The sequence below is a fragment of the Nanorana parkeri genome, unplaced genomic scaffold (genome assembly GCF_000935625.1).
Source record: "Nanorana parkeri isolate BGI_ZX_2015 unplaced genomic scaffold, ASM93562v1 scaffold2389, whole genome shotgun sequence".
NCBI lineage: Eukaryota > Metazoa > Chordata > Amphibia > Anura > Dicroglossidae > Nanorana > Nanorana parkeri.
The window spans coordinates 98,295-120,559 of NW_017308657.1; the positions used below are offsets into that span (position 1 = coordinate 98,295).

Genomic DNA, 22,265 nt, shown 5'->3' on the forward strand with positions numbered 1-22,265 from the left:
CCCCCCCCCCCCAAAAAAATGGAGGACAACACAAGCTGAAAATGCGCAACAAAATGCTTTGAAAAAACTCTTATTAAAACAATGCCTGAAAAAATTCCTAACAACCTGGACACCTAAATGTAAGAAAAGTGCAATGTCTAAACATTGGTATGATTAGCTAAAGCAGTTGAGAATGCTTTCTTCTCAAACTGAGCATAGCGAATGTGTGTTTACTCTGAATACCTAATTATGTAAGAAAACAACAAAAAGACAGCACCTTCTCTTCATGTAATAACATTTATTAAAAGTCATAACATTTAGGAAATCCATTTTACTCACAGCTACAGTCCAAATAGTCAACATATAATTTCTCGACCCAGTGTGCAAACAAGAAACATAGGAAGAAGGAACCTTTTGATGTACACAAAACCCGACCATCCAAAAGGTAAGTGTAAGCAAAAGAGCTAAAGCGTTTCAAGAGGTTAAACCCTCTTCTTCAGAGCTTATAATATATCAAATAAAATCAGAGATTATATAGACACACAGTCATGTGCAAGTTGATAAAACCATAAGAATTGTAAATTTGCTTGGACACTATTGGATGGTGAAAGTAACTTCAGCCAATTCACTAAGCTAATTTAACATTCAAGTTGCAAAGTCAAAAAAATGATTACTAAAACTACTTCAAGTAAATTGGAAACATTAAGCTAGCTAAAATGCAGGGATCTTTAGAAGCACTGACATGCCTAGATTCTGCTGCCATTTGCCCTACAAATTATGTCCTGACAGTTTTGACACAGTGCAGGTAATCTACGTGCAAATGTCCAAACGCCCGTTGGACATTTTGTATGTACTCTGTGCTCAGTGATCATTTTGTTATCTGTGCAAAAGGCAATTTTTTTGTAAGCTGCAAGTGGCTAAGTTTTCTGCAAAAAAAAATAAAGAAATTATAATTTTTCCAGGAAATATACCACAAGCAAAACACCCAGGCTCAGTTGAACTTGGAACAGCTGATCGAAAACCAGCAGATCGGGAATTCTGAATTCACTGACTGTATAATTTTTTCAGGTCAGCGATTTCCAAAGTACCGAATCCAAAATACATCAGAAATTACAGCAATGCATTACTGTCAAGAAAGGTTTGCTTTGAGGATACAGAGGAATACGGGGCACCAACTACCTTGCTCTTTGCATTTATCCAGCAATAATCAATAGAACTACTTTACAAATATATTGTCTTTAACTGTTCATTATCAGTATAACTATAATAAACATAACTATAATAAACATAACTATAATAAACATAACTATAATAAACATAACTATAATAAACATAACTATATAATATAATGTTTATCTTTTCTTCTAAACCCGATTTAGATACATGTAGCAAAGCTACCTTCAAGAACAAAGGCTATGGGCAGGGATGGACATTGTTATTGAACATAACTATGTAAGTTTATTTGAGGAAAGGCAGATGATTTAAGGGTACGCTGTAGATGTTCCATTACAATATTTTGTCTGTGGCAAGCTTTTAAAAAAGGGAAAAAAAAACGACAGATTTAAGTCAGTGTTGACAATACTTGGGGGGGGAGAATCTTAAAAATAAAATAAATAACCTTCAGAAATGACAGTGGCAGATAGTATTGGGAAATTATGTTTCCACGTACACATTTGGGCACATATTGAGTGCAATAATTTGTTCATACCAAGATGTAAAAAACAAACAGACAGCAACAAGATCATTCTGGAAGAAGCAGATCTACAAAACTACTGGGAAAAAGCAGCCAAATCTACAAACGTGCTTTTCAGGCATGTTCAGCTATGAAAGACATTTCATAGACCGAACATTCAATTCAAAGCGGTCTATTTATTCAGACTATGTGATGCCTGTGGGTAGCCTAAAGTGTACTCATCCAGTTTATCTAGAAAACAATGTCTGCAATTTCTGTTTCCAGAAGTGTATATCCAATTGGATGGCTCAGCAAACAAAAGAACAATGAACTTTTTCTTGACGGGTCAACTAACAAGCTGAACAAGTTGAAGGAATGCGTAACTATTTTCTAAAAGGTGCCAAGGTCAAACTATGCCTCAAGGGTAATTTATCGTCATTTCTTGCAATGTGCAATTTACACACATATGAAAACTATTGGGAAAAAAGCATTAATCCAGGTGTACTTCACATTCATTAATCACATTTTACCCTTTTCTTAAGCTTACATTTTTTATCAAATGTAATAATACACAACTCCATCTTGATTCAAAATGCATACAGATTTCGTTTTTAGTTTATTTACGATGCAACAACCACAATATAGTTACAGTTGAACTAAGCAATCAAATTGTATTGAAACCACAAATCGAAATACAAAAAACAGACCCCGTATGACAAACCAGAAATTGTCATACGGAGTAATTCCTGAGGATAGAATAACAATTCTTGCCTTTAAGTGGCAAACTTAAAATAAAACGGAAGCCACAACATTTTATTAGTTGTGGGTAGAGTACAGATTTTCCTTTACTTCCTGTCTGATAGCCACAACAGGAAGTGAGAGGAAATCCCTCCAAAAGGGAGGGAAATCCCTGTTGGTCAGCAGGGTCACCAAACTTTGGGATTTTCTTTCACTTTGAGTGATAACGGGCACCAGGAAAAATAGGGGTGAATCTCTCTAAATCTCTCTAGGATCTCTCTGGGGACACAGGCAGGTGTTCTATTCCCTCTCGAATGTATCCAAAACAAAAACAAAAATTGGCTTTAATTGCACCTTAACCCTTTAGTGACACAGACTTTCAATTCTGGGGACCGGAGCAATTTTTCCAATTTTTCTTTATATTTGTTTAGTCATAATTTCCATCTTCCTTATTCATTGCACCTACACATATTATACACATTTTTTTAAAGGACAAATTGGGCTTTAATTTGATGTGACATATGCATATCAATTAAAAAATAAACAGATTCATAGCTTTGGCAATAATAATGTATAGACAATTAGTGTGGCTAACAAAGTAATTCATAATACGGCAGGGGTGTGGAATTCCTATCGCCCGACGCCCGGGACATGCAGTTTCGGGCGCCGGGCGAGTAGTTTTTTTGTACACTTAGCCCCGCTCCGGACAAGCAGAGCTAAGTGTACAGTGTGGAGCCGCCGCTCGTTTGCAAGTATGCAAACGGATGCACCGATACTCGGTGAGTACCGAAAGCAAAATATTGGTACTTGTACTCTACACCCAAAAAGCTGTATTGGTGCATCCCTAGTTTTAATTAAAACATAATTTTTTTTTGTATCAGGACAAGTAGATTGTCATGAAGGACAAGTAGATTTGGCCCCCGCTTTAGCCCTTGGACAAGTAGTTTTTTCAAAAATGTCCACACCCCTGTACGGTATATCATACGTCTGGGATTTCAGTTTATTTTGGGAGTCACAGGTCACAAAATACAAGGAAACAAAAGGGAACAGAGCGCCACCTCCATGTGTAAAATCGTTTATTAGGATAAATAAAACAAGGGGTATATGTACTCACAAGCAAACGTTTTCATCAGGCTTTAACAAACAAGAGGCCACACTGTCTGTTAACCCAACATGGTATCGCCCCGACTATGTAACACGGTAGCCTCCGGTCACATCAACGTCCAGTCAGCCAAGATTGACGCGTTTCAGGGGCCAGCCCCCTTCATCAGAATCAACAGATAACTTTGAGTATGCAACAGCAAGTGGATCGTTCAGCTGGCAGCCATTAGCGCCAAGAGTTAAAGAAAACAATAAACAAGTAGTGAAAAGCAAGGGGTGTTGGGTGGGTACTTTGCCAGCTCATGGAAACGATCGGACAGCAGCTGAGCCGCCAGAATCGCTTCCATTGTAAAGCCGACATCTGTTCTCCCAAGATCTTGTGAGATTTTGCAGTGTACAGATGAGATTTCCCAGCAATGCACTGTGATGTAACCTTCTCAGGAAATATGTGTTTGTTTAGCTAATAATTGTAAGATTAATTTATATCAGCAAAGCTACATACCGGAGGTGATTTATAGTGAAAGGGGGTAAAGCTTCACTCTAAAAAGGTTGCCATACACTGTGCGTATTTCAGCCGGATCTGGAGTCAGGCGGCATTCCTCGATCAGTTGATTGACAGAGCCGGTCGCAAAATCTACACACAAAGAGCCAGCAGCCAATGACAGCAGGCCGGCGGCCAAAAGAAACAGCAGGGATTCCTTCATCAATGCGCTTGTACCGTTGATGGAGGAATCTGCTCTATATTTTCGTTCAGCCTGCGGCTTCAGCGGAAAGAAAAGAGAGCAATGTATGGCCAGCTTTACTCTCATGCGCCTTGCCAATCAAAAGATTAAAGGTCCCAAACTCCGATAAAACCAGTGAAGGAAATGTCAGTGACAGCAAAGGAGCTCTAGGATGTTGCATCATTGAAGCGAAGGCGAGTGTAGCTCTGCTTTAAAGATACTGTGGGCAGTTCAATAAAGACTTTGCACCTCAAGTCGGGCATTATGGCTGTTTCAAGAGCTTTTGTGCCAAATTTCTAAAAGGTTTCTGACAGTTCCATCCTTAATACCAGTGCACTGTGCATGCAACAAATTCACCAAGCTCTTATTTGACACACTTTTCTAATACGTCACGAGTCTGCGATAAATTCATTACACAAACACTGCAATTTCAGAGTTAATAAGACTAGCGGTAACTTGGACCAATGTCGTTCTGGAGTAAACAGGGCCGGACAAAACCAACAACCTAACAGCGGTTCAAAACCTGGGAGAGAAATGCCAGGAGCCAGGTAGCCAATGCTCCTTAAAAATGACAGCTGCCGCCCAATTTTGAGTTTCTCTAGTTACTGTCAATGGAGCTGGCTCCTAAAAAATACTGCTGGATCCTGGATTGGACAAACTAGCTCCTGAATCCCATAAAAATGTGTCCACCACTGTTCTAAAATGTTTTGGCTTAGGTATACTTTAAGCTTCTGTTAAACAGATATTTTACCAGCTGTCAAAGTATTCCAGGACAATCTATTCACATTACAATAACCAAGCCTACAATACAAAACACCAACACAAATTATACTACAAAGCTATATTTCTGAAGGGATTATTTAGAACAAAGCTGGTACATTTCTACACCTGACATGATCAGTTCTTAATACTCGGAAACACTCATTATTGCTTACCAGCACATACATACAGGGTTCAAAGGGGGACCCATCATAAATAAATACGTAAGTATTCATTGCTAACTTTGATAGTTTCCTGGCATTTCACTTCTCTGGCTTCTATACTTTGAGTCATTAAACAAACAAGTATGCAGTATGGCTGCGTTACCTGTTCCAGGTCAGTTAAATTATGGTACTGGAGAAAGAATTAGCATTACAGCCAGCCAGCTAGCATTTTCAAGTGGAGACAAGCAATGGAAGTGTACATTATACTGTGCTTATGACAGATTCTCTTCCAATCATCACAATTAACACTTACATTTTATTGTCAGGTCTGCTTTTAAGAATACTGTACAATAAGACGTGATGCCAAGCATACTGAAAATTAGGGATGCACCGGTACCGTTTTTTTGGGTATTGAGTACCGATATTTATTATTTCGGTACTCGTCGACTCCATTCTGTTTGGCCGGCTCGATGCCGATTGGCCGGGAAGCCGGCTTCCGAGCCAATCAGATCTGACAACATGATGACACAACCTCCACCCTGCAGACACCTCATTGCCCTCACATAGATCCTTAGTAGCGATCATTACCGGTACCACAGATATCCCTCGGTCAGCTGGGCAGACACCGCTCTTTAAGCTTCTCCATATCTGCCCACGTCTCCTGTGTGCACAGCGCCCACGTGATCAGCCCTCAGCCTGCTACTGCGCATGCCCAGCGCTCTCATTCAGACATCAAGCAGGCGGTGCTGGGCACACAGGAGACGTGGGCAGATCCGGGAGAGCTTGGAGAGCGGTGTCTGTCCAGCTGGCCGAGGGACTGGTACGGTAATGACTTCTGCTGAGGATCTATGGGAGGAGAATGATTTGTCTGCAAGGTAGGGGTCATGTCACCATATTATTAGGTTTGTCCGGCTCATTGCTGATTGGCCGGGAAGCTGGCTTCCCAGCCAATCAGCATCAAGCTGGCCAAACAGCATAGAACCAGCTTCCTGGCTCCATGTTCCCTCACGGGAACTGCCGGTCAGAAGAAATCTCCCTCTGACCGGAAGTTCCAGTATCGGGAAAGGTATCGGAGCATTTGGGCTAGGGCTGCAACAACTAATCGACATCAGAAAATAAATGTAGGTAGCCTTTAAGGTTCACTAGGTGAAGTTGTACTTTAACCCTTTTGCTGCCAAAGCCTTTTTTGCACACATTAAAATGAACAGAATACTATATTCCCTGAAAGCAGAGACCATGGAGAATAAAATGGTGGCAGTTGCAATTTATTATATTGCATGATATTAGAACAACTGTTTATCAAACCCATATTTCCACTGAAAATACATTCAAGTTAAATCTTAGTGCACAAACAAAATACGTTACCCAATTTTGAGTAACATATAAAAAGATGAGGTTGCACTGAGTAAATAGATACCCAACATGTCAAGCTTCAAAATTGCAAAATGGCAAAAAAACACGTTACCCAAAATTTTCTATAGGTGACGCTTTAAAAACCTATACAGGTCATCAGTCTAGAGCCCTGGAATTATTGTTCTCATTCTGGTATGCACAGCGATACCCATCATGTGTGGCACAACTGTCCATTTTGTACGCAGGCACATCTGACAAGCATTTGCATTAGGATGCGTGTGTTTGAAAAAAAATTGTTAACTTTATTGTGATCACATAGGAGGCCCCTATGTGACAGCAATTTAGTGGTGACAGATTATCTTTAAAAGGAGAACTATGGAGTTAGGGCTTTTCCCCATAGTTCTCCTTAGGGTAACGGGAGGACACAAACTAGCATCCTCCCGTCACCCTAAGCTCAGTGTACCGCGAGCTACAGCTAGCGGTATACTGAGACGACGCAGCTGAAGCAGATCCAGACAATTATGTCTGGATCCGCCCCGCTGCGTGAGTGACAGCTGGCTCTGCCTATCTAGAGGCAGAGCCAGCTGTACCCGCCCCCTCCCCCGTCCATTCCGCCAGTCTGCGCTGGAGGATCGGAGCGGGGAGGGGGGAATCCAGCCACTCCCCTGTCACGGCAGAGCGCCATGGCAGGATCGAGAAGTGAACGAACGCCGGTATGTGTTCGCTCACCTCCCGATCTACTGAGCCGACCTGTGACAGTCTCATTGTCACAGGTCGGCTAGAACTATGAGGTGGAGTGCAAAGCACTCACCTCACAGTTCTCCTTTAAGTAGACGTTAGTAGTCGTTTACATCCATTCTCAACCAGGATGCCGTGGCACCCTGGGGTGCTTTCTGGCATGGTCAGGGGTGCCTTAAAATGTTTGCTAAAGGAGGGCCTCTCATGTGAAAGTGTGGGGGTCTCCCATGTGAAAGTGTGGGGTGGGGGCCTCCGATTTGAAAGTGTGGTGTGGGTGGGTCTCTGAAATAAAAGGAGGGGGACTACACATCAATTTTTATTGTGTTTCTTTGCCTGGGGTCAACCTCTTAAAAACGAATACCAGACCCCTTTCTAGGATAAGGGTCTGGTATGGGTTTTATGGGAGAGAGGAGGAACTTTTTTTTACATTTACGTTCTTCACATTTTAGATTGAGGTGCCTTGAGATTTTGCATACTTTTAAAAGGTGTTGACAGAAAAAAGGGTTGTGAAACGCTGGTCTAATAGACCTCTATTGTCACCTTTGCAGCCCAAAGCACAACTCATACCTGATCAGCTTCTTCCAGAGAATGACAGCTGAGAAACTAGAAGTGACAAAATCCTTGTTGCTTCCAGGTTCATTCAGCGGGAGGAGATCAGCAAATACATGTGAATGCTCAGGAAACATTTCAGAGCCCACTTCTAGTGTAAAGCCAATGGTCGCCTTGCACGTGTAAACAGAAGGCACTCTGCGGTGTACGGGTCAGCTCCTCATTAAAAAAAAAACACACTACTGTCAACACACAGGTTTATACTAGGGTTGCACAGATACCAGTTTTTTGGTATTGAGTACCGATATTTTTTCGGTATTTGCGGATACCGAGAACCGATAGCAGAAGTCCAATTAGGGAAGCAGTCTCCATGCTCCCTCTTCACCAGGGAGCATGGAGCCGGCTTTCTGGCCAATCAGGAAGCCGGGCGCTGAGTCATTACATGGCACCCGGCTTCCTGAATGGCCAGGAAGCAAGCTCCATGCTACCTCGAGGAAGCATGGAGCTGGCTTCCCGTCTAATCAGGAAGGCGGGGGGGGGGCGCGAGTCATTACCCACTCCCCGGCTTTTTGATTGGCCAGGGAAGCCAGCGCCATGCAATGTTACGCCTAACAACTAGGGATGCACCGATACCATTTTTTCCACACCGAGTACCGATACTTGTCCTCAAGTACACACTGATACTTCTTTTTTTGTGTGTGTCATGTGACAGCAATAAATGATACAGCAATGCAGAATACCACCAGCTATAAAGGACTATGAATTCCAGAAATACAGCAATGCAGAATAATATAAAGCTACATACTCTATGTTGCTCACCATTGATGTGCGGGGTCTCACCAGGGTTCTGTGTCAGGTCACGCCAGGGCTGTGTCAGGGCTCGCGGGCAGCCGGAAGGAGGACATGTGCGGGGTGGCACTGTAAACAGCCGCTGCGAGGTCCCCTGGTTGCGATGAGGTACCCAGCAAGCGCGGGACCTTACAGCAGCTGAATGTATTTACAAATTTAAAGTGCCGCTATTGGCGCTTAGTAACAGGGGCATTTTCATGAGTACTCTGGAAAATTTCCAGTATTGGCACCAATACTGGTATCGGTGCATCCCTACGAACAATCATCTCCTCCTAGTAGTAACTAGCTTTCCATTGATTAACACAAAAACACCCAAGTCTGGAAATGCGCAAAGAAAGGTCTGAATGGGGGCTAAGGCTGCCCATACACTGTACAATCTGATTGTACAAACTCCTTTAGGCTACATTCACACTGTTGTGTGTGCCTGTAGCATTCATGGTAATGCACATGTGTAGTTGTGTACAGACTCGGTGTGCCTTTCACATTAGTCCCCATTCACACATTGGCATACCGGGGACACGTGTCACGGTCGCGCCTGTTTGTGCGCCTTTTCTGAGTGTCCCCATTGATCTCAGTGGGTTCCTGTATGCGCAACAAATGCAGAAAAGAAGCCCATGTAGAAAAATAGAGCGTAGACAGTGTTTTAACATGCACAAACACACGTAGAAGACGCATAATTTCCCATCCGCGTTTAGGGTGCCATTAGATAGCAATGGAAGCATGTTTCACGACTGTGCGTTTCGGGAATGCATGTCAAAGTGTGCATCCTTATATGTGCGTTTGATGCACGTTTCCAAAACATCTAGGTGAAAGTGGGGACTTAGATTGCATCACATAGATGTGAGCCAGCCACATAGGGAAGAATGTGATTTGTACTTCACATGCATCTTCATGCTGCAAAATGCAAGAGCTCTTCTGCATGAAAAGTGCGAGTTGGCCCTCAGACCCCGTTCACATGTAGCGACATACCTTTGCAGTGGCCGAGATAGTGCGACTTTCGGGGCGACGTTCCAGCAACGATAGCGCGACCTTCTCCGTCGGGCTCCATAGAAAAAAAAAGCAAAATCCGCCGAAAAAGGGTCCGGTAGAAGCGACTTGCGACCGCGACGCGCGACATGGAGTTAAGACAGCTCCATTGAATAGCATTGGCAGGCGACTTCTCGCGAAATCGCGCGATAAGTTGCTACATGTGAACAGGGCCTTAGATTTACCGAAACTACATAATGTGAGGAGGACAAACCTAAACAATCCATTCAATTAATATCCAATCAGGCAGGCCTTTGCACCACACAGTTGATGGTAGATCTGTAGGAGATCATACAACCAGATTGAATAGTGTATGGTGAGCCTTAAAAGAGAACTATGGGGGTAACCTTTTTATCTCATAGTTCTGTTTAGGGTGACGGAAGGACATATACTAGCGTCCTCCCGTGATCCAAAGCTCGGTATAGAGCGGCCTATTGCACTGCAGCCAGGACAGATCTCGGCAATACTGTCAAGATCCACCCCGCTGGCTGATTGACAGCAGGTTCTACCTATCTAGAGGCAGAGCCAGCTATGCCCGCCCCCTCCCTTGTCCATTGGAGGATCGGAGAGCTGTGATGAAACTACAAATCCCATCATTCATCTACCTCTGGGAGTCACGCCAGTGGTGGTCACAGTCTTGCAATGATTTGTGGGACTTGTAGTTCCACAACAGCTGGAGAGCCAGAGTTTGCCCACTCCTGCTTTATATTATATAGGTTTGGTAGATCTAACGGAGAGCGTATAGAGATTGTATGGTCAGATCACAATGTGTATGGCAAGCTTAAAGCTAACATTGTAACATCTGAGTGTACAATCTCCTTTATAGCTGCCAACAACGATGTAGTGCAAAGGCCTGCCTGATTGGATACCAATCACAAAGTGGGTAGATCCTCATACTACAGTTTTGGTAAATATAAAACTGATTGTACAAAGACTGTAATGTGTATGGTGACACTAAGGTTCACCATATATGCTACAATCTGACTATCCAATCTTTGTACAATCCACACGGTGACACACCTAAGCTGTCCAATCAATTTGTATCCAAAATCATACAGGCTATTGCACTACATAGTTCATTGTAGATCTAAGCCCACATTCACACCTAGGCGTCAGTGTGTATTTACATGCCTTTTCGCCTATCGCTTTTGCGCACATATCTGATACACGCAAGTTAAGTCATGCATTTCAGCTGGCAGATTCTACGACATTGATGTACATGGAAAACCGCAAAGACATGCATTTGCGCCATGCGTTTCCTACCGAGTCTATGGTGACAAAAACACATTGTGAACTGCCAAAAGAACGTCACATACTTTTTCCAGCATCAGGCGTTTTACAGCATGCAACAAAACGCTCTGATGTGGACAGGGGCATAGGAATGAATGGGATGTCTAGTTTTGCAAGACAAAACACCTCGGAGTGAATGGGGATTAGACAATCAGATGGTAACATGTTTGGTGTGCAGTAACCCATGGCAACCAGAATACTATAGGGAGGCGGTTGCTATGGGCTACAGCCTTTTACCACCCTATAGAAGGTAAAGCAGGTATACAGGCATTTCCAGAGAACAGCCTGAAGTGTAATAAGTTGTTGAACACACACACACACTCCACCTGCTCGGCCATTACAGGTAACAGTCCCATAGATAGGTCACCTGTCCTCTAATACGAGCGTGAGCTGTAAATGAGACAAAGTCAGGTGTTGTGTTACCTGTCCTCACAGTCCCGGCATTTGGTGATAATGGAGACCACTTTACAGAAGAGCTCCTCAGTCATGGTGGTGCCGTGTCCAGTCTCGGTCCTCCTAATCGTACATATCCAGCGTGCTCAGTAATGAAGGGATGGAAGCGGACGCGGCTGGAGCAGAGCAGCACACACATGGAAGGGGCGGGGCTCCCAGCACCTGCTAATACAGTGCCTATTGTAAGGAGGCTGTGTGCCGGGGGAATGGCGGGCCACACCTCGCCCTCTGTGTGTGATGTGCCGTGCCCAGCCCACCCCGCTCAGGCCGCGGCTCCCGTGAGGATTCGCGCCACCTTCCCGCCGCCGCAGCCTTGTCTCACCCTCCCAGCCACAGCTCCGGGGTGTGAGGCGCACAATTGAGCAACTGAGTGACCCGGGGGCAGGTGTGCAAACACGGGCGGGGATTCTGTACATGAAGGCGATTATTAGGAAATGGTTACTAGTACTAAACAAGTGGGATGTACATTGCTGCCCATTACTTGCTACCTGTGGAATGAGGGAATGTCATGCAGGCTTTCCTTCTCTGTGGAGGAAACGTGTCACTTCTGGTTTATTAGTGGAGGACAGAAACTCAGGAACATAATTATCACTCAAATATACACTGCCTGGCCCCCCAAAAAAGTCACTGCCTGGATTTAGGGTCTATTTCCCCCATCTGCGTTGGAGCTGTGCTGGCCGTTGTTTCCAGCGCAGCCCCTGCAATTTACCTAGTCACAGATGGCGTGCATGCCCACCACTGCATTACAGTAGGAATGCATGCCTTGGTTTTTTTTCCCACGCAGCGGGAGGCAGTACAACTGCCTCGCAGCCATAGGACTGAATGAAATGTCTATCAAAGTTTGTGACTAGGTTGGAATGTGTGACTGGTCACGTGGTCACACATTTTAACGTAATCCCGCCCAGTTTTACAGCGGTGGAATGTGTGACCGGTCACGTGGTCGCACATTTTAACATAATCCCGCCCAGTTTTATAGCGGTGGAATGTGTGACCGCCCATTAGGTCAAGCATTCCAACGCTTTCTCAGCTGTTCCAGGGCCGATGGGCATCGCAGATCGTATGTGCAGGAGAACCGATCATCTGCCCTGGAACAGCTGATTGGTCCTGAAATGTGACTTTTATCCGACTTTGTGACTGCGATTCCACTGCACTCACAAAGTTGGTGTGACATTTGAGACCAATCAGCCGTTCCAGGGCAGATGATCGGTTCTCCTGCACATACAATCTGTGATGCCGGTGTACCCTGGAACAGCTGACAAAGCGTTGGATTGCTTGACCTAATGTGCGGTCGCACATTCCACCGCTTTAAACTGGGTGGGATTATGTTAAAAAGTGTGACCAGTCACACATGTCAACATATTAACACACTTTGATAGAACAACGGTCACCAAGCTAGAGTGAAGGAGGGAGGAGCCTCCCTGTCCCTCACTGGTGGGGTATCGAGATCAATGTTCTCAGTGTTTTATTTCTTTTTTTTTTTTGATTGGACAGCTTGGACCTATGGCGGTATGCTATTGGCCCAAACCATCCACAGAGCTCAAGCCTCTAACATAGAGTGCTGTGGCAGGTCTTGCCTCACTATGTTAGGTTACACAAGCAGTGGGGAAGCCTGCTGCTTTGTAACCTAACTTAGCTGTCAAAAGCCGGATGCAGCACTGCCTGTAATTAACAAGCAGCACTCTGTCTGTTACAGGTTACACAGCTGTTCTGAATGGAGAAAAAGCTGTCCGCTTCAGACTTTCCTCCAGAGCCTCCCCTGACCCCACGTCCCTGATATGAGTGCATACTGTCACCACTGAGGAGGGAGTGGTGGTCACAGGTTTGAGCGGGCTTGGGCAAAGTCACCAAGCCCAGGCCCATCTCTAATAAAGGTGTGAATGAGCCCCAAGCAGAGCCTTATTTCCATTGTATATGTGTTATGATCTGGGTTTGCTTCAGTTGGTCAGGTCTAGGTTCAGCAACATTATGTCCCCAAAAAATGAGTTCAGCTGCCTACCTGAACATACTGAATGACCAGGTTTCTGCATCAATGGATGTTTTCTTCCCTGGCGGCACATTGGGCATATTCCAAGATGACAATGCCAGGATACATGGGGCTCAAATTATGAAAGAGTGGTTCCGGGAGCATGAGACATCATTTTCACACATGGATTGGCCACCACAGAGTCCAGACCTTAATTCCATTGAGAATCTTTGTGATGTGTTGCAGAAGACTTGACGCAGTGGTCTGACTCTCCCATCATCACTACAAGATCTTGGTGAAAAATAAATGCAGCTCTGGATGGAAATCAATGCTGTGACACTGCATACGCTTATTGAAACGACGCTATGGAGAACGCGTGCCGCAGTCAAAGCTAAAGGTGGTCCAATGGAATATTAGAGTGTGTGACTGTTTTGTTTTGCCCAGGGAGTGTATCATATCACACTGGTGATTTTGTAGCAGCCACTAGTCACAGCTATAGCTCACTAATGCCAGCTATTAACAGCAATTTGTAGCTAGTAACGTAATTAGGTATAGTCGCTGGCAATTTGTCAGACATGGGCTACATCATGTCATCAATCTGACCTCATGGGTGCAAGTTACTGTTAGTGATAAGCGGGGGCTTGGTGTGAACACAGTTCATCCAAGCCTTTGTAATACTGTAACTGACAAACCCTTCTCCCAGGTCAATCAGTTGCATCAGGAGCATTCTCTGCCCTGTGGCTACATGTCAAAAAGGGATGAGGAATCCCACTAAGTCGGTGGGGGGGGGGTTTCAGTCACAGTTTTATAACAGGCCTGGGTGAACTGGGTTCACATCAAGCCCCCACTCATCATTATCTCATCATTAGTTACATAGTTACATAGTATTTGAGGTTGAATAAAGACATTAGATATTTACTATGGGTTCCATCAGGCCAGTGTTCAGTGCTACAATTCACTGACAGTGATTAACAGTGATTTGTAGCGAGCGGTTTAATCAATACAATATAGTTGCTGGTGATTTGTCGCTATGAAGCAAATTCTTTTTTTGCAGCTACATCGTGTCCTCATTACAACCCCATGTGGGGGGTTGTTATTAGAGATGGGCCTGGGCTTGGTGACTTTGCCCAAGCCCACTCAAACCTGTCACCACCACTCCCTCCTCAGTGGTGGCATTTGCAGCAGGGGCATTCCCTGCCCATTTGTGACGTATAGCTGCGAGTCGGGGAATGCGCTCCTCTGCAACTGATTGGGGGAGCCATTCACAGTTTTGAGCATGCTTAGCTGAACTGGGTTTGCACCAAGCCCAGACTGAGCTCCAGTTGGTGCTATGGGTTCCATCAGGGTAGTAATATGTGTTTGTTATATGTGGTATTTGTTACTATGGCACCTTGAGGAAGGGACCCTGCAATGCCCTGATACGTCAGTATGCTTTTGACTACAATCAATCTGTCATACGCATTTATTTACAGTGCTGGTGATTTCGTATTTCCTATCCGGTCTTGGCACGGTGACATCCGCCTCCATTACTTCAAGCACTAATTATTTGAAGGTCTGGACCGTTAGGAGAGCAGCTTCATATTTGAAATTTGTTGGGGTTCGCTGATACAATTCACTAATTCCAGCAATCAACAGTGTCTTGTCGCTAGCAGCCTAATCGATACATTAACTACACTTCATTACACGTGTATGTGCTTTTAACCCCTTCATGACTGAGCTTGTTTTTAGTTTCTGTTCGTAAATGACTGACACACTTTTGACATTTTTGCTGTGTAACCCCTGATATTTCTCTGAAGCCCCCCCAACAGTAAAAAAATAAATAATAAAAGATAAATAAATAAAAACAAAAGACACCCCCACCCCAAACACACACACACACACACATTACTAGACATGTGCAATGACTAAAAATTTGTTTTGGATGAAATGAACGGAAACTAAAAATGTTTTCATTCGTTTTGTCAAACGAAACAAATGTTTATGCTATTTTGGATTTGGCCACCAGCGCATGATGCCATGCTGGAGTCAGGGTGCATGACATCACTTACCGCACATGTCTGTTGGGGGGCACAATTTTCTGTTCTTGCCTCGCGCGCAAAATGCGCTAGCTACAGCTCTGTTTGCAATGCAGACTTACTGAAATTGTGCAACAAGCATTTTTTCTTTTGTTTATTGCTTCTTTGGACTGTAAAAAGTTAAAAGGAAGAATATTACTTTTTTTTAATATAACTTTACTGCAGCCAAAATTTGTTTGTAAATATCAGTTAGGAAATAACGAAAAATCAAAAATGAACCGAACTGAACCAAACCAAATGTTTTGGTAGTGCACATGCCTAACAACCAATGACATTGTGAAACCCAGACGCTAGTGACCTAGCAACCAATGTAATGCTGTGCGGTTTGCACAGAATTTCCTTTGCTCGCCGGCTCCCTCTAGTGACTGTAATGTGCTGTGAGTATCATTCGGCCAGCTATACGCAGGGCAAAAGTGTTATAAATCAGCCCCAACAGTGCATAGAGTGCCTCCAGGTTGCCATATTACACTGAAGTTTTAGAAAATTACTGCAGCTTCAGATTGAAATGTAAAAGTAATTTTATTAACATTAAATGACAAAATGGTTTATGTAGCAATTTTATATGTTATTTTGTCCAATTCAGAATACTAACAATAACCTACAAAGCCATCTACAACTCTGCCCCAATCTACATCATCCACCTCATCTCAAAATACCACCCACACCGCCCCCTTCACTCCTCCGAAGACCTCCTGCTCTCCAGCTCTCTTGCCACCTCCTCACATGCTCGACACCCGGATTTTTCCTGAATGTCTCCCATTCTGTGGAACTCCCTACCCCAATCTATCCGCTTATCTCCTACTCTGACCACCTTTAGGCGATTCTTGAAAACTCATCTCTTCAGGGAGGCCTATTCCACCTCGATATATAACCGTCCTTTCAGTTCTTCCATTAACCTCCTCGGTGGTATTCCCGAGTGTGGCTCGGGGTTAATTTTCAGTACCCCGAGCCACACTTGGGATTACACAGCGCCACACTTCCTTGTCCACGATCCCCGCTGTGTCCTCCGGCCGATGCCGGAATCCGTCTTCCGGTTTACGTCCCTTGCGAGTGTAAACGTCACAGGGGGGCGGAACCGGCGGCAAATTTAAACGGAAAAAACAAGGAAAAAAATAGAGACAAAAATGGAAAAAAACCTGAAAAAATCAGACCGCCAGGGAGGTTAAATCACCTCAAACAGTTATTACCTTTTGTATCACTTGCCTCTCCTACTAGATTGTAAGCTCTCATGGGCAGGGCCCTCCTACCTCCTGTACTGAAATTGTATTGTTGACTGTATTGTCTCCCTCAGTTTTGTAAAGCGCTGCACAAACTATTGACGCTATATAAATCCTGTATAATAATATTTTTTTCCCCCCTTTACGTGAACCACTTGATAAAACTTTGACTATCGAGGCAAAAGCAACAATTGGAATTAACTACCAAGCTAAGAATCTAAACTCCTTTAAGTAATTCTGAGTAACCATAATTCCTGCTCATTCTTTGCAGCTAAGTCTCTTAGAGGGTTCTTCTCTGAGTGTGAGGAAGGCATTTCAGCTGTGTTTTGTGCCAAGGTTGATCCTGTAGGGTGGCGTTGTTGCAGTTCAGCCAGAAAGTAGTCATGAAAGAAGGTCGAATGTACTACAGAAGTTCTGCAGGTCCTCAAGGAATTGCAGGATGACCCATAAGTGGAATTGAAGTGGCTAAAGGGCGGGCTAGTGTCTCAGTATTAAGATCTGGGAATATATGAAGTTCGGCTCCATCAAACGCAATGAAGGAGGAATTGCATAGTTTCTCCATCATCAGTGCTTTGTCTTCTAATAGTGGAAGGGGGCCATTATATTATTTCCCTAGTGAGATTGGGCATCTATAAATCCTGTCAAAGCATAATGGAGAGGTGGCTTCTCTATGCAGCAAAGAGTAAAGAATGCCCCTTACCATACATGCCAAGTAAGGTATAAGGCAGACCTCTTACCTTAAAGTTTTTACCGTTGCTGTGATTTTCCTTATCCTCTATTTAATAGAGCATGTCTCTGGTCAAGATGCAGTTTGTGCAACCTCTGTCTTGGAGCTCTATAACAACTTGTGCATGAGCATCTAGGCCATTCTCTACCTCCACCTACTACTCCTACTGCACTACTGTGCAATACTTGTTTGAGTTCCGATCTCATACATGTATTTCCAGCCTTTAATGTGTTCTCAAGCCAGGATAGCATGCTGCCCATGTCCAACATTGTTAGCAGCAATTAGAGCTGAGACTGACAGTTGACATCCCATGTGTCTGACCTGATATAGGGTAGTAGAGATCTCTGAAGGGGTTGGTGAGTGAAGAGAAGGCAGCAGGTGTAATTACGGAGAACTGCTGTGAGCCTCATGGTCACCTGGATCATAGGACGGGAAGATGTCTCACGTGCCAGTTGATCTTGTGTTAGATACCACTAAATCGTGCTGGAGGATGGTGTTTTAGTCTGCTCTGTGCTTGCTCCTTTTTCCCTCATCTCTTTGTGAATGTAGGTGAGCAGATAATAAATCAGGTAGGTGCTTTTTTGGAAATTTAGTGTGGAGCTTAAGTTAGGTGCATCTAGCCGACGCCATGTACATGCCATATCCCCCAACCTCTTGTAATCTTAACTATACAGTATGTGGTCATGCCAACATGATATGACTGTCAATATTACTGTGCAATATAGTAGATAAGGAGCAAATTTCAGCACCTTTTACTATGTAATCACTTCTGGTGCTACAATGGCTCGCTTGAGATCAGACCAATATCTCCCTGTCTTTTATGATTTTGTAGCTATTTGCCTATCTCTCTTATGGAGAATTAAGCAATGGTGGGTGACAGCATTGGCCAGCATAAAGAAGGATAAAAAAACTTTCAGTTGGGGGGGGGGCTGCACAAGCGAAGTGACTTAACATGTATCGGTTTTGCTAGATTCACTATAGGCACATAGCACAGACAAGCCCAGACCTTTAGGCCCATTCATGACAATTCAACAGCGACATAATCCCTAAAAAGTGCATTCAAAACACTCATCTGCTTGCATTTGTCACTCCCTAGGCGGGTTTGAGAGTGAGGCGTCACTCCATTGCAAGCGAGAACCCTGCAGGACATAAGTCGCTTGGTCCTCCAGCTGGAGCAGGATCGACACATGCAAGGTGGTAATTTCACTGTCACGCTTTGTCCTGCATATCAATCCTGCTGCTGTCAAGTGGTCTCACTAGTAACAGGATTGCTAATCTGACAAGGTCCTTAGAGACAAAATCCTGATTCTTTTGCACGTCAAATACTTAAAGTGAAACTTGACTCAGGAGTTACATTTTAAAAATGCATTTAAGTATTTTAACCAAAAATGTATCTTATTTGTGTATCAGTCAGCTGTAGATCCTCAAATCATCTCTGAATTGGTGCTGACACTGTCCTTCCTTCTGGAGGGTGACTACTTTGTTTCCTATGATCCCTGTGTGTGTGTGTGGTAAAGTTGTTACCATACCAAGCTCACTCCAGTGACAGGCTACAATCTCAATACAAATTAGTAAATAAAACATGAGATTGTAGTCCATCCCAGGAGTGAGCTTAAAGCGGTGGCTACTTCACAACACACACAGGGACCATGGGGAACAAAAGTAGCCACCCTCCAGAAGGAAGGACAGTGTCAGCACCAATTCAGAGATGAGGATCTACAGCCGAGTGATACACAAATAAGATACATTTTTGATAATAGGGTACTTAAATGCATTTTTCATATTTAAGGTTAAGTTAAGGCTTTTCCCCATAGTTCTCCTTAGGGTAACGGGAGGACACAAACTAGCGTCCTCCCATCACCCTAGGCTCAGTATACCGCAAGCTGTAGCTCGCGGTATACTGAGACGCCGCAGCTGAAGCGGATCCCGACAATTATGCCAGGATCCGCCCAGTTGTGTGACTGACAGCTGGCTCTGCCTATCTACTGTAGAGGAAGAGCCAGCTGTACCCTCCCTGTCCGTTCCACCAGTCAGCGCTGGCGGATCAGAGCGGGGAGGGGGGAATCCAGCCCCTCCCCTCTCACGGTAGAGAGCCGTGACAGGATTGAGAGGTGAGCGAACGCCGGTATGTGTTCGCTCACCTTCCGATCTACTGAGCCGACCTGTGACAGTCTCAGTGTCACAGGTTGGCTAGAACTATGAGTTGAGTGAAAAGCACTCACCTCATAGTTCTCCTTTAACTCCTGAGTTTAGTGTAAGTTTAAAGCTGGCCATACATTATGCAAATTTCCTCAGGTTCTTCAGAAACTGGTTGAAATTCGTACAGTGGGTACTGACATCCATTCGGCCGCCATAGCTTATTCTCAAAAATGCTAGTTGTCACAGACACAGAACAAGCATGTAGCAAGACAAGCTAGACGGCACTAAGGATCACCATTATGGTCATGCAACAGGGATTTTGCACAGCAAAGGTCAGTAACAGCAGTCTACATATTTCTCTTAGTACCGGGGTATATGTTTTATTTTTAAAATCTTGTCTGCTCTTAATCAGCTAGTATTGTACAGGAATGCTAGTTGCATTTGTAAGGCTGAAACCTTTTCTAAGACATTCGTTTTTGCAGTTTTCTTGTTTACTTTAGCCATGGAATCCAGTCGTTGACACTAAAGTACATAACAATTGTATGGTCTAAATAAAGGTGGGGAAAGCAAACATTGAATTAAGCTTGTAAATGAATATCAATAGCTTTTAAACGTGTTATTTTGCCATAGAACATTAATAACACTCTCACTGACACATGAGTATTGTGTAGAGATTAGTTTATTGTGAAAATATTTGATTTATTTTTAGCTCTAAGTGCTTACAGCACTAAATTTTTATGAGGCTTACCTAAATGTCTCTGCTGTTACATTTCTGATAGCATAGAGCATTTATAAACTGCATGATAACTTGTTTTCCATCAGAATTTGTTCATTTATTTAACACATTTATTACCAGGAGTGCTCCACAATTTTCTGGCCAGTTTCTATTGATTAATGGCTTCCCACAGATATGGTTCTATCAGGTGATAATCTAATGTCTATAGGGGTATGTTAGTGCCGCAGATCAGAAATTAGGGGTTAGAAAAACGTTTTTTTTGGTCACCAGGAATGTCTGCTGTTCATGAAGTTGTGCTCCCCCTTCTCCCTGTGGCCTAATCAAAATGCTTATGCTGACGGAACATACCTGGATTTAGATGCTTATGCTGACGGAACATACCTGGATTTAGACAACAGACTTGGTAAAGGCATTATCACATAAACCCAAGAGTGGGCAATAGCTAGAATTTAACTTTAAAATCAGCAAGGATTATTTTGGGTGAACGAGAATCTGTGGGAGCCAGGAAGCATTGCTACATAGGAGCTGAGACACAGAACCAAGTGGTAAAAAAAAGGAACAGCTGTCATAGGGAGGTAACAGAAATATGGATTATATGCTCTTTAACGTTTGAGAAAGTGAGTTGGGGTGAAGGAGGAAAGACAGGATTAGTGCAGTGGAGTGCTAGAAGGAGAACCTTACCTCGACCAGAGATTTTGCTAGGACTAAAAGTGTGTGTGAAAGGCAGGCTTCTGCAAGACAGTGCAGCAGCAGAAGTGATGTCACAGAGTAAATTCAAGGATTCAGTGTGGCCAAAGATACAAGATTATTTAGAGAGCAGAAGATTATAAATAAAACAGATATGGCATTCCATAAAGGAAGAAAGGGGGTGGCTGTTTGTAAGTGACAGGTGTGAAGTCAGATGTTGAAGCATTTCCTCCATAGTCTTTTCTCAGTTTTTTAACTACTTACCATTCCTTACTGTCTTGTCTTTCTGATCTATTCTTTCTCATGGTATTGGCCTAGTCCAGGGGTAGACAACCTTGACTCTCCAGCTGTGCTGAAACTACAAATCCCATAAGGCATTGCAAGCCACAGGCATGACTCCCAGAGGCAGGAGCATGATGGGATTTGTAGTTTCAGCACAGCTGGAGAGCCAAGGTTGCCTACTCCTGGCCTAGTCCTTACAGGTCTTCTTCATTGGTTCTTCATTGTTTCCCACAGCTATCTATTTCAGAATACCCATGGTTCCTATACCCATTACTTTTCCCTGTTTATACCACTTTTGACAAACTGAACCCACCCTTTGCCCCTATTACTATGTGTATTTAACTGAGCTATAGCTGCTTAACCATTTACAGGCTATGTTTACATTTTCAATATAATACACTATGTAGTCAAAGGGCCTTACTGTGTTAAAAAAAAAACTGTCCAGCTTTGAAATATTGTTCTTAGCTATACATGTAGGTCATTAGTAACACTTTCAAAGGCTGCCTGAAAAACTTCCATCGTGATCAGTCCCGTGTTGGCTAGGATCTGGAATGCTTGAAACACTCACCCCCAGCATTACAGGCATGAGCTACTTCCTCATATACAATGTCCTTGCCCTGGTATGACTTCAGGTTAGGGGCTTTTGACTATTCTTCTGAGTAACTCCCTGAAAATGGTGTTGGGCAAAAAGGTACCAATTTGGGTAATTATGCATCATTTTTATTGCCAGTAGTAGCTGGAATTTGGGTTTCAAAAACTAAAAACTATCTTTCATTATTGTAATGCATTCCAGAAAACCAGTGCAGGTTTGAGCACGTGCTATTAGCGTGCAGGCATGCATGTATTACCGTGAGGGCACGCACGCATTAGCGTGTAGGCACACGCGCATTACCATGCCAAATGACCTATATAACAGGCATGGCCAAATAAATGAGTGGTCTTCAGATTGTTGTTGACTACCTGTGACCTGATCTGTTATCCTGCTTACCTTTGAATGACCCGGCCTGCCTTTTTACTTCCCTTTGGATCTCTGCCTGTCCATTGTG

General features: G+C 43.7%; 1 protein-coding gene across 1 annotated transcript in view; it reads right to left on the minus strand.

Moving 5' to 3' along the window:
• LOC108801574 (spindle assembly abnormal protein 6 homolog) overlaps positions 1-11,559 on the minus strand; it is a 75,105-nt gene extending 63,546 nt beyond the window's left edge. The window contains exon 1 of the mRNA XM_018573464.1: positions 11,364-11,559. Within this exon, the coding sequence (XP_018428966.1) occupies positions 11,364-11,428 (65 nt within the window). The 5' untranslated portion in view covers positions 11,429-11,559. The remainder of the gene's footprint in view (positions 1-11,363) is intronic.
• Between the last annotated feature and the right edge of the window lie 10,706 nt (positions 11,560-22,265).